General features: G+C 41.8%; 1 protein-coding gene across 1 annotated transcript; it reads right to left on the bottom strand.

Annotated features, from left to right (window-relative positions):
- Positions 1-1,101: 1,101 nt before the first annotated feature.
- On the bottom strand, positions 1,102-3,494 carry GPR132 (G protein-coupled receptor 132). Its single transcript, XM_083864566.1, has one exon. The coding sequence runs from the start codon at positions 3,473-3,475 to the stop codon at positions 2,420-2,422; it is 1,056 nt and encodes a 351-aa protein (XP_083720692.1). The 5' UTR covers positions 3,476-3,494; the 3' UTR covers positions 1,102-2,419.
- Between the last annotated feature and the right edge of the window lie 12,285 nt (positions 3,495-15,779).

The raw sequence follows: 15,779 nt of genomic DNA, 5'->3' as shown, positions 1-15,779 counted from the left end.
CCTTTCATCTATGGCACGGGTTCCAGTGTTGGTTCACAGAATTGTAGAATATCCTGAGTTGGAAGGGACCCACAAGGATCATCAAGTCCAACTCCTGACTCTGCATAGGACACCTAAGAATCACACTGTGTACCTGAGAGCATTGTCCAAATGCTTCTTGAAGTCTGTCAGGGTTGGGGCTGTGGCCACTTCCCTGGGGTGCCTTTTCCTGTGCCCAACCACCCTCTGGGTGAAAAACCTTTTCCTAACATCTGACCTAAGTCTCTTCTGATTCAATGTCAGGACAACCCTCAAGTCCTGTCACTGTCACCAGAGAGAAGAGACCAATGCCTGCTCCCTTCGTTCCCACCATGAGGAAGTTGTAAACCATGATGAGGTCTCCCCTCAGTATACAGACTGAACAGGCCAAGTGACCTCAGACACTCCTCATATCCTCCCCTCCAGAGCTTTCACCATCCTCATGGCCCTTCTCTAGTAGCTTAATGTCTTTTTTATATTGGGGCTCCTAAAACTGCACACAGGACTTGAGGTGAGGCTGCACCAGCTCAGTGCACAGCAGGACAATCCCCTCCCTCCACACTCACTTTTTATCAGAGGAAAAATCATCAGAGAGGTTTAAATTCATCGAGGTCAATAGCTAATTTACATCCATGTCAACGAGTTCAGAAGCCCGTATCTCCAGTTTGTTCTAAATTCATTGCTTTTATTCATTAGTTTGCTTTCAGACTATGAAAATCCTGAGGTCAGAGCACTTTGCATGTGTGTCTTCTGAGATGAGTCACCAGTGCTCTGGCTGGCAGCGGCTGTCATGAGAATTCTTTAGCAATGGAAAGTTACAGATATTCAGCACTTTTTAAGTCTCTCCTTGATACGTTAGAGAATTTGATCTCTGAGATGCATATAAAAATAGAAATCTGAAATTTTTTAATTAGCCCAACAGAATTTCACTTCTTTCCAAGAAACAACCTCCAATTTAGTATTATGTGGACTACTTTTGAGACAAAACCATTTCGCAGATAAATATACCAGAGGAGTCATTAAATAATTAAAAAATAAAATATGTAATAAATATAATAAATTGAAGATATATAATTTTGGCATAGTGGTACAAAAGTAAGAATATATAAGAATAAAACACAAAAATATCTATAGTGATTTTAAGATAATAAAGAGTATTGTACTTATATTAAAACTGGTCAATATTAATTCAATGCAGAAATGTCAGCATCAATAACAGTTTCAACATGTCACAAAAATACAACACCACAGAATAAATGGAATGATGCTATGAAACACTATACAAACTCATACTCAAACTGATTCCTGATCTGTCTGTTGAATCACATAAAAATATTTAGAAGTTGTTTAGATAAACATTGTCAGACTTATATCATTCTTATTTTTTAAATTCCTGTTTGAAGACACAAGGAATTGCTATCAATAAGTTATTCATAAGAGAAGTGGCAGCAACAACAATGAAATTTGCCCCAGCATATTTGAGGGAGTTCCCAGCTGTGGGAAGGAAGGGCTGTGCTCTCCAGAGTGCCAGCCTTCCATACAATCTGTGAGCCTACCCATATCTTCTACACACTCCTACACAGTAAAAGTGGGATCAATAACAAAAGGGAAGGGTTAGCTTAGTCAGAAAAGAAACACGAGTTCAACACACATTTGGAGATGGCATAAAAGCAGTCCCTGACTCTCCTTGGAAAAGTATACATTTTCTGTATATTTCAGTGCATTCTAGATCTGACTGCAAAACAAGTAAAATTTACTAATTGTAAACTATAAAACATTAGAATTGTACATTTTAAGGACTTCAGGGCAGTGCAGTATCTTGACTAATGCAGCAGCAGCAGTACTGTTGGTCTGTGTTATCAGGCCACTTTTGCCCTCTAATTCTCCTGGAAAGTGTGATGTACCTGAAGTCACATACTGGAGTACGAGGAAAATGTTCAAGGCTCTTGTTGAAAGACTTATTCATTTTTAATATTTTCCACTAGTTAACCACAAACGTTAACAGCAGAGCACATGTGTGAGAACCTGAACATTAACCTCAAGAAGCAAAATTCTCAGCCATAAGAATAGTACATTGTTGTCCTCAGCAGTGCTGGTTTTTCATTTTGCTCAGAAGATAAAACTGGTTTTATTTCATATGGAAAAAAGAGTCAGTCCAAAAAGGTAAGCTTTTAAGATCCCACTTTGAATCAAAGTAAATTACTTAGTTTATTCCACATGTCCTTAGCAAAGCATATATTTTCACCAATGGTACTGACGGGCAAAGTTTAGTGCAGGAGACAAACAGAAATGGGAATTATTGCTCCTACAGTGTCCTCAAGGAGTTAACGGCCCATGCAGGACATGCAATAGGATGTCAGCACATAAAAACTTGTGTCCTGCAGCTGGCATTGGGAACTTCTTAGTCAGATGAATCTTTTATTTCTTTGTTTTCTTCTTTTTGGCCCCTTTCCTCTGATTCTTTCAGAGGAATTTCCAATTTTCTGCTCTCAGTATTGGGATCAATGGATGAATTTAGCTTGGATGAGTTCCATCTCAATCTTCTCAGGCTCCTATAACAGTCTTCTCTGATGTTTTCACTGGCCAAAACATAGATGATTGGATCGGCAACACCATTTGCAGTGCCTAAACACAGAAACACGGTAAAAACTGGATATATCTTATTTTCAAATGGACATGGGCAGTCCTGATGAAGTAGAAAGTATATGGCTCTTATTACGAGCACCACATGGTATGGAGCAAAGCAGATCAAGAAAATAACAATAATGGCAATAGCCACATACTTCACTTTGGTTTTCTGGCGACAAGTCAAGATGTCGCTTCTTTTTATATTTTGGAAAATTTTGTAGTTTGTAAAAATTAGGATTGTGAAGGGTATGGCAAATCCAACTAGGAATCTAGCAAAGCTGAAAGAAGCCAGTAATACGGTAAGAGGCACTGTCTCAAAGCAGGTTTGTGTACAGTTTTGGTTATCTTCCATGAAAAATACTGGTATGTGGACTCCTGCAACCACAGCAAAGAGAACACAGACTATTATGATAGCTGGTTTCCGTTCTCTTCTCCCCCTTGATTCCAGAGCATACACCAGTGCAAGGTAACGATCCACAGAGATGCAGCACAAAAGCAGAATGCTGATGTAGATATTGCAGAAAAAGATGAATCCTGTTATTTTGCAATAAATTTTATCCATGGTCCACTTATGCCCGTTTTGCACATAGATAATCCAGAGAGGCAAGGTACTTAAATACATGAAATCACACAATGATAAACTGAAAATGTAGATGGCGATTACGTTATTCCTTTGGATTTGTACAAATGTAAGCAGAGAAGTTAAGCAATTTGCTGGAAGGCCTATAGCACAAACGATGCTGTAAACAGCAACCAGAAGTCTCTTACTCTGTTCATAGGGAATTTCTGTGCAAGTGGAGTTACAAGTTTTGTTTAGACAATGTTCCATTATTCTTTCTTCAGCTGATATTTCCTGTGAATCAGAAGACAAGGTGGAAAGTTAGCATTGCATCACTTAAAAATGTGTCAGTAAAGGTTATGGTCCCATAAGTGCCAACTTGACATGCCAGTGGAGCAAGTGGGATTGGGGATGTTTGAAAGGTGCCTCCTCTAACACAAAGGGAGAAAGAGAGGGTCACATCCCTCCACCTCTGAGGGTTGGACTGGATTCTGGAGGGTGTGTGGAAGCTCTCTCAAGGGGGATCTGAAATTCTGTCCCTGGACATAAAATTATCCATCTCCTTTTTGTCAGTTCCCATTCTAAAATCATACCATAAATGCTAAAACCACTGTCATTCCTCATGCCATGTATCACCTGCACCCAAAATCTCACATGTGGATCAGCCTACAAAAGTAAGGTAGATGAATATGAAGTCATAGAGCAGCTTAGACATATTAAAAAAAAATGCTGGGTTCAGTATTGTCCCATCTTCAGAATGACTGGAGAAAAGAATCCTCACTGCTTTGTGGAGAAGATGGCATGGTACTCAGACCAGTGACAGGACCTGAGGGAATGGCCTGAAGTGGTGTCAGGGGAAGTTTAGCTTAGATATTATAAAAATGTTCCTAATCCAGAGGGTGGCTGAGCTGGTGTTAACTTACAAACACAGTGGTTGCTATAGGGGCTGGTGGTGACAAGTCTTTTACTGCCTCTGAGCATTTGCCACCTTTGGCAGAGGAGGAGGGGTCTCTTCTGTGCCACTGATCAAACTGCTGAGTAGAGGGGATAAAAAGTGCTTGATTTCAGGGTCAGCAGTGGTTCTCTGCCCAGACCTCACCTGTGAACTGACATCCAGAGCTTGTCTTTGATTCAAACACACCTGGCAGTGTGAGAGCTGCTGTACACCTGCCCACCACAGAGGGTCTTGGGGACCTCCCCTTCCATGGTAAAGCACAACAGGTGAATACAGTTCATAGTCAGGCAGATGGTGACAGCCAGGGCAGGGACAATGGCTCAAGTCACACACCCCCTCAGTTACTCATCAGCTTGATTGCCCCACACAGCTCAATAAAAACACCTTCAGGAGTGGTTGAGGGTACTCTCTCCTCCCCTCCTCCTAGCTTTGCACACTTCTCTTGAGCCTGTGCTTGTCTGAATATTCTCCTTTCTGTATGGCTTCCCCCAGAGCAGTCAGTGATGGTGCAGGGCAGGAAACAGTTGAAGAGTTCTGTGGACATGTGGCTCTTAATGCTTGTCTTCCCCTCCCTTTTTGCTCCAAGTCTCCTTCCCATGCTCAGCACCTGTGAGGGAGCCTCAGGAAGACCTGTGCCTGTGACTTTCTAAGCTATCTGCCTGGAGCAGACATTTTTCCTTGGTATTTGGCATATGGACTAAGCCACAGGGCTGGGACTGGGCCCAAGAGACCTTCACCTGTACGTGGCTGTCAGCTGCCAGGTGTGATGCCTCAGCTGACCAGGAGCAGCCACAGGCATGGACTTGCACTCCACAAGAAAATGCAGGTGCTGAAGGACTATCCTGAAGCTTTGGCCTGTCAGCTTGGGAGCTTGTAGAGCATTCCTGCTGGGAATAGCCCAGTAAAAGGAAGGAGAAGAGGCCACCCATTTGCTCCACTGAAGAGCAAACCTTCTCCAGGCTCTCCACCCAGTCCAGGGAAGAGTCTTCTTCCACTGGCCACTGCATCCACCCCCAGTTCGGAGCTTCACTTGCTTCCACTCAGTTCTCTAGGCCTGCAGAGAGGTTTCCCCCTCAAACTGAAGATCACAAAGCAGCGCTAAACAGACAATTCGTGAAATTTCTTGTGGTAACATTTTCCCTTTTGTGTGACACACCCTTAAAGGAAGTCACACCACAATCTACCCTGTGACTAAAGAAGTTAACTTCTCTGTGCGTCTATACCCCCCTTCAATTGAAATCACATTTATAGCTTCTTCTCAGACCTTTAGAGTTTAGTAGTTTGATGCTTGGCTCAGCCCAGAAGATTGCCAGTTCTGCCTTCCTCTGGGATGTAAAGGCTAACCTGCATCTCAAATATTAATTAAAATAAAGAACAGTAATAATTACACAGATGAATAAACTATACACCACTTTCTATTAATATTTGTGATGATCAGTTTTGGTTTGAACACCAGAACTCAAAAGATCTATCACACCCAGCAATTTTCAAGCATTTATAAAAGGTCAAATGTAATGAGGTTGACAAGGATGAGCAATATCCAAGAATGCATTTGTGAGATACAAACTGTTCAATGAGTTATCTTTGCTGCTCTGTGTTTTCAGTTGAGCAAAGCGTCTCCAACAGAACTTCTTTCACCTTTTATGGCCTATCCTGATCTGCTAGTTCTCACCAACCATAACTAGGTGTTACAGCAGGTACTGGCTGTATTTTCATCAGCAGCTCAATGAATTTTTGTCTGCACTCTGAGGCTTCTTGCTCTGTGAGAATCGTTGCAAAAGACAAACCGCAGTTACCATGTGCTTGTTTCTTACCTTCAAGATGTGCAAAACATCTCATCTTCCACAACAGAGAGATCATGAAACACCTGAGCACAAATCACTGGAAGATGAGATAATCTGCTAAGATTTGCTACATGCCTGCTCTGTATTTACACTCTTCCATTTCTAATGTTTTTGTGTTATGTCCTCACTGTTAGGCAATTAGATAATTAAGTTTCATACTTCTAAAACGTAGAGGCTCCTGCTGCTCATTTGGGCCAGTTTCATTAATCTTTTCTCAAGAAAGATCTTTTCAGTAACACTGAAGCATTAAAAAAAAAAAAAAAAGGAAGTGAAAACAAACAAGAAAGCAAAAGGCTTTACATAGTCTATTTTTTTTTTTTTTTTTTTTTTGTTATTTGAGCAGTATGAACTGCTCATGTGAAACGGTTTAAATTTCCGAAGGAGAAGTTGGAGTGATAAAAGTAACCACTATTAGAAAAAGTGAAAAACGAAAATTACAAATATGGCTACAAGGAACAGAAGGATAAGTAAAAAAAAATGCACAATAGCTGGACATGGACTAGTTGAAAATCTTTGGATTAACTCCTCTGAGATACACAAGGACAGAAGGAAAAAACAAAAAAACAAACAGTGAAATCCATAACATAAGTACAATTATATAAGCAAAGTACATTAATTAATATTTTTTATTTTCTAATATTTTTCTGATTATCCATCTTTTCCAGGGATTATTGTTAGAGTCAAAAGTTTCAAGGCATTTATGTGGATATTAGGAACAATTTACAATAACCACTATGATAGTTAAAATGAAAACAAACTTTCCCTTCACACTTTCCTTCCTGTCCCCAGTATCCATAGAGGAAAACGACCTGTGTGTTGTAAAGTATAAATCAGCCTTCGGTGAAAAAGGACCTGAGTTTCTCCTGAGGGATTTTGTGTGCTTTCCTTAATAGAATGTGGTGCTGGAAGGATTTGACACAAGGGTCCCAGTTGTGGGGCACACAAACACATCTGTTCCCAGATGTGACATTTATGCCACCTACAATGATTGTCACCAGCAATGTCACTCCTCCAATGTCTGAACCTGGGCTTCTCCTCATGCAGTACTTACACCACCTGCCTGTAAATTATCAACTGATAAACTTTTGTGTCTCTTAACTTGAACATAAGAAATTGCTGTGGATTATTTGCTGTGCTGTTCTTGAAAGAAGGAAAAATGTTTATGGTGTCTTTGAATAGAAACAGATCATGACCCATTTGCAGAGCAAGTCAGTAAACTGCTTTATTTTTTTTTCCCCATTATTAATAAACAAATTAGTAGAAGTCGTCACTCCTATAAGCAAATTTCAGCATAAAAAGGAGAAACAGACATGTCTTCACTTGGTTACCCATCAGACCAATGATTTTTACTGACACATAGCACAGCAGGATTTGAAGCTATGAAATTTGAACATAAACCCATGTATTTTTAGGCAACATAATTTCAAATTTGAACATAATATATGAATATAATCTTGGCACAATATAGTTTCAAAACTCTGTTTAGGGAAAAAAGGTGTTTTAAAGTTTTGCTGGGAATCCAGCCTGAGCACAACTCTATTATAAAATATCTTTCTTCCACTGGTGAAGCAGATGCCTAGTGCTGGTTAAATCAAGTTATGGGGCATTTGTAGGCTGAAAGCAGCAAGACTGGGATTAGTTATAGAGCTTTTATATTTAATTCTATATTGTAGATGAGATATAATGCAGATATAAGCAGTCTTATAAAGATATTAAAATAAAGATAATAATAAATATATTAAAAAAGAAGATATTTGGTAGAAGAGAGAAGTAATTAATAAATTGCTTCTCAGGAAGAGTGGAGCCCAGCAATCTTTCCTGATGACAGAAAGATACTTGATTTACCTCAAGATAACACTCTCAATGACTGCAGATTTTTAAATACCTAAGTGCAGGTTTTTACATAAATCCATACATCCACTTCCCCCTTTCCACAATCTAGAAATCCCACAATAGAACTAAATGTGCTAATTTGCTAAAATGAGCAGCTGTGGTTTTACTGAGGGGAACTGTCATAATTGAGGTTTGACAAAGGCCCAGTTTTGAAAAGTGATCCTTCCCTAATCTGGGTGCCCTAGTGCCACGTTACCTGGACAGGGACTGCACAGGAGAGAAGAATGTCTGGTGGGTGGGAGAGAAATATGTTGACAAAAGACCCTGATACTGGGTTTAAGACCATGTTATTCAACACATATAAAAGCGGATAAAACTGCTTAAATGTCATACATTGTAGGTAGGGGAAGTTCACAGGTGAAAAATAGGCCCGAAAATCCACCTGGTCCAGGGGCCTTTTATCTCAGGTCTCATAGTTCAAAGGCTCTGAGTCAGGATTTTGGGACTTAGCCCCTAGCAAAGTTTCTCAATTCTCCCTGAGAGCATCAGAGTGCAGCTATTACACCCTAGTACCTTGTGTGGAAAAGATCTCAGAGCCAGAGGAGTGGCTCCACGGCCATGAGAAGCATCAGGTAGCCCAGAAAAGCTGTCATAAATTTGAGGTTAAACTATAAAGCCTGTTGAGTCAAAAGGCTGAGGAAAGTGTAGGTCTTGGAGCAGAGGCAGTGAAAGTGAGAAACTGAGAGCAGCTCTGCTTCACACCTGAAACCATCAGGTACTCAAGTTCAATGACTCCCTAAAGGTATTGCAGCTGAATTGGTGGCCTCGACATTGGGGGCTAATTGTATATTGCTTCTGTTAAAGAAGTGGCTCATTTGGAAACCCAGCTGACCACATTTTCCTACTGGCTTGGGCTGGAGCTACAAAGTTTTAGAAGAAGAGGATGAGAGTGGTGATTCTTGTTCCACTCTCCAGTGTCAAGGTGCTCAAGGATGCTGAAGCACAGCCAAGTGCCAGCAGATTTGGCACTAAGGGCTTATGAGTGGATGGATACTGCTCTGGATTCCCAAAAGAGCAGGCTGGGATGTTGGAGAACATGCTGGGAGATCAGGGAACAAGCTGTTTTAACAACGTGAGGAGGTCTGGCTATGCTGGCACACTGTTGGAGGTGAATGTTCTTATTGCCAGGTTTAAGGAAAACCTGACTTCAAGCAGATGAACAAAGAAGCCCCAAGACCTATGTCCAAACCCCGTTAAAAAGGGATGGTCTCTTGTCTTTTAGATTTTAGGATTTCCCCAGCAGCTACTTATGGATACCTTCCTTGTTATTCTTGGCCTCCAGGCCTTCAAACAGGAGACTTGTGACAAATCTTTGGCACCTGCAGTTAGAAACACACAAAGAGCCATAGAAAGGCCCAGTGTAGAGTCATGCCCACCCCAAACTACTGTGACTCAAAATAATCTCTGGGGCAGCAGCTGTTCAGCTGGAGTTGCTGGAGATTTCTGGTCTGGGTTGACACATTTCACCCTTTGTTAAACACCAGGACATGGCCATGTGTGATCCTGGACCTATGCAAGGCATTAAGAAAGGTCTTCAAGTCCTGAGCAGCCACAGCCACCCTGTGGCCCAGAGAAGGACTTGCTCCTGCTAGGAGGAGCATCATTTGCAGACCTGTGAAGGTGGGATCTCCTCCAGGGCAGGCAAGATGGTCAGCCTGGGAGCAGCATGGCCTGGCCTGTGGCTTGTGGCATCCCTTAGCTGGCACATCTCTGCTCCTGTGGGGCCTCTGTTGCTGCCGCACAAGAACAGGGCAGTGTTGTAACAGAGTTGATATGAGTTTTAGTGACCATTCAGTTATCCTACCTTGTGGTAAGTGGCTTTCCTTATTTGAATTTTTCTGCGGATGGTGGCTGGCCAACAACTCTGTTTGTTTCCCATGTCTTGGTTTGTTTTTATTAATGGTCAAGGGTTGTGTCTGACCACAGTGTGATCCTGTGTGCTGTTGGCCTGCCACTGCTGAACCCTGGCCAGGCTCTGTCCTTTATTGCTGACCCGGTCACTTCCTGCAGCCTGTCATCACCTGGGTCTGTCTTTCCCTGTACGTGGTCTCTGTACTGCCATGGTTCATTCCTGCTTTTCACCATCCTGCTGCTGCTTTTCCTCCCTCTGCCCACTGCTGTCCCAGGAGATTCACATATGGTAAATCATACCTCTTCTGTTGCACAAGCTCCTGGAAGTCAGAGGATGCTGGATCAGAGGCAAGTGTCCAGTGCCACCAGGCAGTGACACTTGCTGAGAATATTTATTTATAACCAAACACATCTGATCAAACTCCCAAATTCACAAGCTTGGCCTCTTCCTGCACTAACACCTTCACTGCAATCATTACAGTCACAGGGATCACAGGCTATTTCTGCATCCCAAAATGTGTTTGTCTTTTTCATCCTTCTTAAATCTCCCAGTCAGAGCATGGCTTAACTGTGCTGCAAAGAGTGAGCACAGATAGGATGGCTTCTCTTTGCCAGGAGTAGGAAAATGCAAAGATAGTGTTGAGGTTTGACCTTGTGACAGTAGATTATCTCTCCCTGATAGGGGTCTTGGCCTGCCCTTGTGGGTCTGTATGGAAACTGCTGTGGTGGCATCGTCAATACCAAAGGTGTTTCTGGGGAAAACCAGAGCAAAGAGTTTCCCAAAATAATGTCATGATCTGTCAGACTTGGGCTCACTGGCATACTGGTTGTAACTGACTAGTCTAGCTAGTTTCATCTCAAAATTGTTTTACTTCTGTCTAAAGTGGATGTCTCTCAGCATGTAGGATTTGTAAAGCCTTGTAAAAACCACAGCGCTTTCTTTACTTTGAACAATCCTATTTTTAAGAGTGCCTACAAATGGTATTTCACAGTACTCTGAACTTAGACAAAAATATTTCCTCCTTCTCCATTTACTATGAAACACAATTTCTTGGTTCCTTTTTGCTCTCTGATTTGCTCTTAACTAATTGGAGAACTTCCATTTTCCTTTTTGACCTGGGTCACCTCCTGTAGCTACCTACTCCCATACTAGCAGCAGGGCCCTTAAGCCTTTAGTGATCCCAACAAAAACTGTAATGCTCAAAGATTCCTCTTTGCATGTACACACACCTCTGACATATCTGTCAGTTCAGTCACTCCTGCTAAATCTATGGTATTTTGTCTGAATCCTCATCTCTGATCTCTTCTGGCTCTTTATACATCTACCACAATGAGTGCCTCATTCTTGGTTGGCACACTTAGGATCTACCCTGGAAATTATTAATGTAAAAATCCCAGTTAGCAGATATTTCCCAAAGCATCCTGACACTTGACAGCAAAATTATTTGTGTGATCAAGGCACACAAGTCTGTAAGATCAGTGTCTCCCAAGAGGCTTGGGAAATGCTGAACCTGAAAGAACCGTCTGCACTTTCAGGCAGAAATCTCACACAGAGAGGGTGCCCAATTCAAACTTTAAGTTTTTTTAAATATAGTGTCCTATGTAAAGAACTCTGGAAAACATCTCGTTGCCCATTATTGTTTTTTTTTTTTTTTCTTCTTTTCCATGCTTCACCCCTCTTATTTTTCTCCACAATGAAGTTACTGGAGGTTAAAGAGCTGCTAGTTTAGAGGCAGCAGCAGATCTAAATGGGATTATGAAAAGGAGGGGTTAAAAATAAACCCAGATGCTCTTTGGTCTTTGGCAAAGTAGTCAACTCCGAAAATATTAAAAAAAAAAAAAAGTTAATTTAAACTCCTGTTAACCTCCACATTACTGAGTGCTGGAGACCAGCAGTGCTGTGTGAATAAAAGGTGGAGAAAAAGAAAGAATAGTGTATCCAATTAGTCTTTATAGACCAGCAGGTAAACTTGACAATTAAATGCCTGCCTTGCTTTTCCAGCAGAGTAAGGATGAGAGGAAAGGCTGGATGTGAATTCTCCTGAAAAGAAACCCAGTTATTCATATTTCTATTGTAATTCTGTATTCATGGCTCATGCGCTGCAGTAATAGCTAAAGCCAAGCTCACAGCAACCTCTGTTCTGCCAGAATCTTCAATCCTAATAATCGTCTATCCCTGACTGGAACTAAAGTTGATTTCTAAAAGAAGTATGCTTTTTATGGGAAAGGAAATTCGTAAGGAAGACACGTAGGAAGGACTGTGTCAAGTGCAATTAATTAATACAGACCCAGCAATTACATCAGTCACAAGGAGATTTCGACTACGGTGAGGCATCAACACAATCTGCATTTCTTGAGCACAAACACACGGTGCGGAGAAACAGTGACCCAAACAGAACACAGGAAAAAGCTGCTAAATAGAAGCAACGCCTTGACTCAGAGATTAAACACTTACCATTTTTTCCCCCCCGGTTTTTTTTTTTTTTTTGCAGAGGAGAGGATGGAGTGCTCCAGCTTGTGCCGTGCTCAGAGGCTGCTCTGACAAAACTGCAGGAAGTAACTGGCGATACCAAGTGCGGTTTTAGTGCTGTGAGGTAAAAGTTCGTTGACCACAACTTTAAATGAGTCCCCAAGTGCGCCGCTTTTAGCTGGGTGCGCACAGAGAGCAGCGGCTCCCCAGTGCTGGCACAGCGCCTAAGAAGAGAAGCAGCCCTTCAAAATAAAGTGTTTGCTGTCAAATCCTGTCACTTGTACAGGGGTGGGAGGTTGTTTTTGTGACTGCCAGACTCTTGTTTGGGCTCCTGTTCTGGGCGTGCACCTAAATCACTGCAAACATGCCCCGGAGGGATAAGGGACCGATGAAGTGCCCCAAACCCTGCGGCTCCTTAGGGCAGGGCACCTGCAGGAAGTGCTGATTTCTACTGTGGAGGTAATTCCCACTCTGGGTGCGACATGTGAGCTCACCTGAATATGTGTGAATTGGCTGGGTATTGAAAAATGGGAAACAGTATTAGAGCCCAATATAAGGGAGTGGTGGTAGGAGGGAGAGCCCATTCTGGTGCCAGCTGGGATAGAAAAGGCTGAGAATGCTAAAGATTTAATGGTGGTTTGAGCACCTTCTAGAAGAAGAAGAATTGAGTTGCAGGAGTTCCTTAATAGTGAAGAGCATTGATAAGAAGCAGAATATGATCTTTACCAAGTGGCCTAATTCAGGCTTTATGTGAAGGAGGAGGAAGATCCCAGTGCTGCATTGCCACCCTATGCCAGACCTTGTTTGTGAGACCTGTTCCATGTGCTTTTGCAGATGCTGCGTGTCACTCAGTCAAAGTCAGTCATGACCAGATTTGTTAATTTTTCAAGCAATTTCTCCATCAACTCCTACTGGTTCCAATTGCAGTGAGGTGCTTACAGGATCCCACGAGGGTCTGTCAGTGCTTGCAGACTGCTGACAGTTGAAGAGGGACAGGAAGGAGCTGTAAGGTGGCAACCTAAGGCAAACAGAGAACTGAATTTATTTTTGGTATCTGTATTAAAAGTGAAACATTTTTTTTCTGAAATTTAAAGAAATGCTTGGTATGTACTTTCATTCTGGTGTAAAAAAAGTTGCTTTGGTTCTGTTCTGGAGAAGGTTTCTGGGGATGGGTCATTCTGTAAAGTGCAATTTATTCTCAGGAACCGGAGGGAATTGGGGAAAAAAGAGGCTGAAGCTGGTTTCTATCTGTGGAGGAGAATAGGTGAAACTTCTGTCTGTACCAGCTCAGCTTGACTGAACATATTGCTGGAACCAATCTGTGCACTGCCTCAAATATGTGATTTCATGTTGTTCCTTCTCTGTGTCGAAATAAAACCCAAAGGAAAACACAATGAAGGAATAATGTTTCTGATTTGTCTCTGTATTTGTCTTTCATTCAGACATGTGGGATAGAAAAGAGTAGAGTGCTTTCAGATCTGCAGAAATGGAGTTTTCACTGAGAACAGTGGGCTCCTCTGTGGTATTTGTGATATAGCAGCTCATGGTTCCCATTTGGCTACAATCAGCTGTGAGGTCAAATTCCTGGCTGATTGTTTTCTCCATGATGTTCCATTTAGGATAGTCAGAGACACATTTGCATTTTCTGACTCAATTTTATAATGAAACTTTGAAAATTGCATGGTCCTCCATAGGGAGATGAAAGATGACACATCTCTGTGCCCCTGAATCTTCTAGTCAGACTTGAAAACTATTACTATTTATCTTCTACATGCTTCTCTCACCAGTACAGCCCCAATTGGCATCACCCAGAACCATTCCCCTGCAAGATGAAGACTGATCCAAGATTTCATGTTGGAAGATGCTTTCAAAATTTTTTTGACAAGATCTTCGGTGACTAGAGATGAACACCAAACTAGACCTTCTGCAAGTGATAAAACCAATTCAAACATTTTGAGTAATTTTACTCTGTTTTCAGGAGAGCTAATACAAGCAATACAGCAATATAAATTTTGGTCTGAGCTGTATTGTACTGATACCTTACCCAGTCAGTAAAAAAATATCAGAGGAAGAACCATTTAAAGCAGAGTGCAGAAACTCTCTGGCCAAATCCAATTGAAGTAAATGGAAATGTTTCTTTTTATCTCAATGAATTTAGATTGGGAATTTTTATAATATTTCTTTCTGCCATTTAATTTCTGGGTGCTATTTAGCTAGTTGCCTTCAAGGTAGCATGTTTAAGCAAGGTAAGCTGTATAAGTGATGTCTTCTATGCACTTTTCATCATTTTTGTACTGAGGTACAGTGACTGTCTAAACAATAAGAGACGAAAGGGTCCAACCTTGTTTTAATTCAGTTCCATGTAACACAGATTTTTTTTTTTTTTCACAGCACTACAATAGAGAAATTGCTTATGCACCACTGATAAATGAACAGAAATAACTGTGAAAGACTGATGGGATCCAGTGTGTTTGAAAGACTTCTAGACTTCAGTTTGACTTGAGTTTTTCCCTTCCCCTTTCTTTAATTTAGAAACTGTCAAGAGAAAAGCAGGTAGGATGTTTCTCTGTGCCATTGCATATGAAAATGCTCTGTGTTATATTCTCTTCCCCTGGTTATGACCAACAAGAACCTATAAATGGTATGTCAGATCATCTGCCTCTCCTTCCTCCACCTGCAATTGAATACAGTGTTATTGTCATTGCCAAAAGATTACCCAGGAAGACAATTTTGTACAGTTGTCCATCTCTTTTGTAGGTAACCAAGGTTCATTTTTCTTGGAAAATGATAGAATATGGCTTTAAATTTGCAGCATGGGAAGTGAGGAAATTAAAACAGTGTCTTGAAGTACAGGTCTTAGTAGGTAACAGCCAGATGTCTGTATCTTCTATTACCAGGCAGTGCATTTAATGGGGACAGAGCTGCAGACCTGTCTGGGGAGTGCAGCATATTACAGGATGGCAAAGAGGACTTTCTTAATCCATAAGCAAGGCAGAGAAGTGCCCAGGAGTCTCTCTAGGACAGCAGTGTCCAGGAGCTAAGAAGCACTGAGCACTGAATTCTGCTCTGTGCTCCTGTGGCCAAAGCACTGTATGAGTGCCCCTGCACTGGTATGATACAATTCTGTGCCTGGCACAGAATCTCAGTAGCTTGTGGTTCAGTAGCTCGGGTTGTCTGTGACAGTGGCTGTGATGCTGATGATCTGGGACAGGGACAGAGACAAAAGTTGGCCACAGTTTTATCAATCTGTATCAGAACCCACTTCTATCCGTCTATATCAGGACCAACCACAGGTTGGATCCCACAAGGCAAAATGTGTTAAACGGTGCTAAAACCAAAGCTCAGCTTCCTCCCAGCCACTTCCTACCTGCAGAGCCTTTTCCTTACATGAGATGCATAAGCGTGCCACCCTGGCAGCCAGGCCAGCTGAGTGGCAAAACCACTGAGCTGAGCCCAGCACTGAGCCTACACAGATTTCTATCTGCCCATGCAAGCCCAATCTATAGAGTGCAGTCTGCAGGGAATGCAGAAGCCTTCCAGTCCTGCTGCTGCAAATTAAAA

This window comes from Zosterops lateralis (assembly GCF_965231275.1).
Source record: "Zosterops lateralis genome assembly, chromosome: 6".
NCBI lineage: Eukaryota > Metazoa > Chordata > Aves > Passeriformes > Zosteropidae > Zosterops > Zosterops lateralis.
Note: the sequence above shows the minus strand (reverse complement) of the source record. Positions and strands in the feature narration are given on the sequence as shown.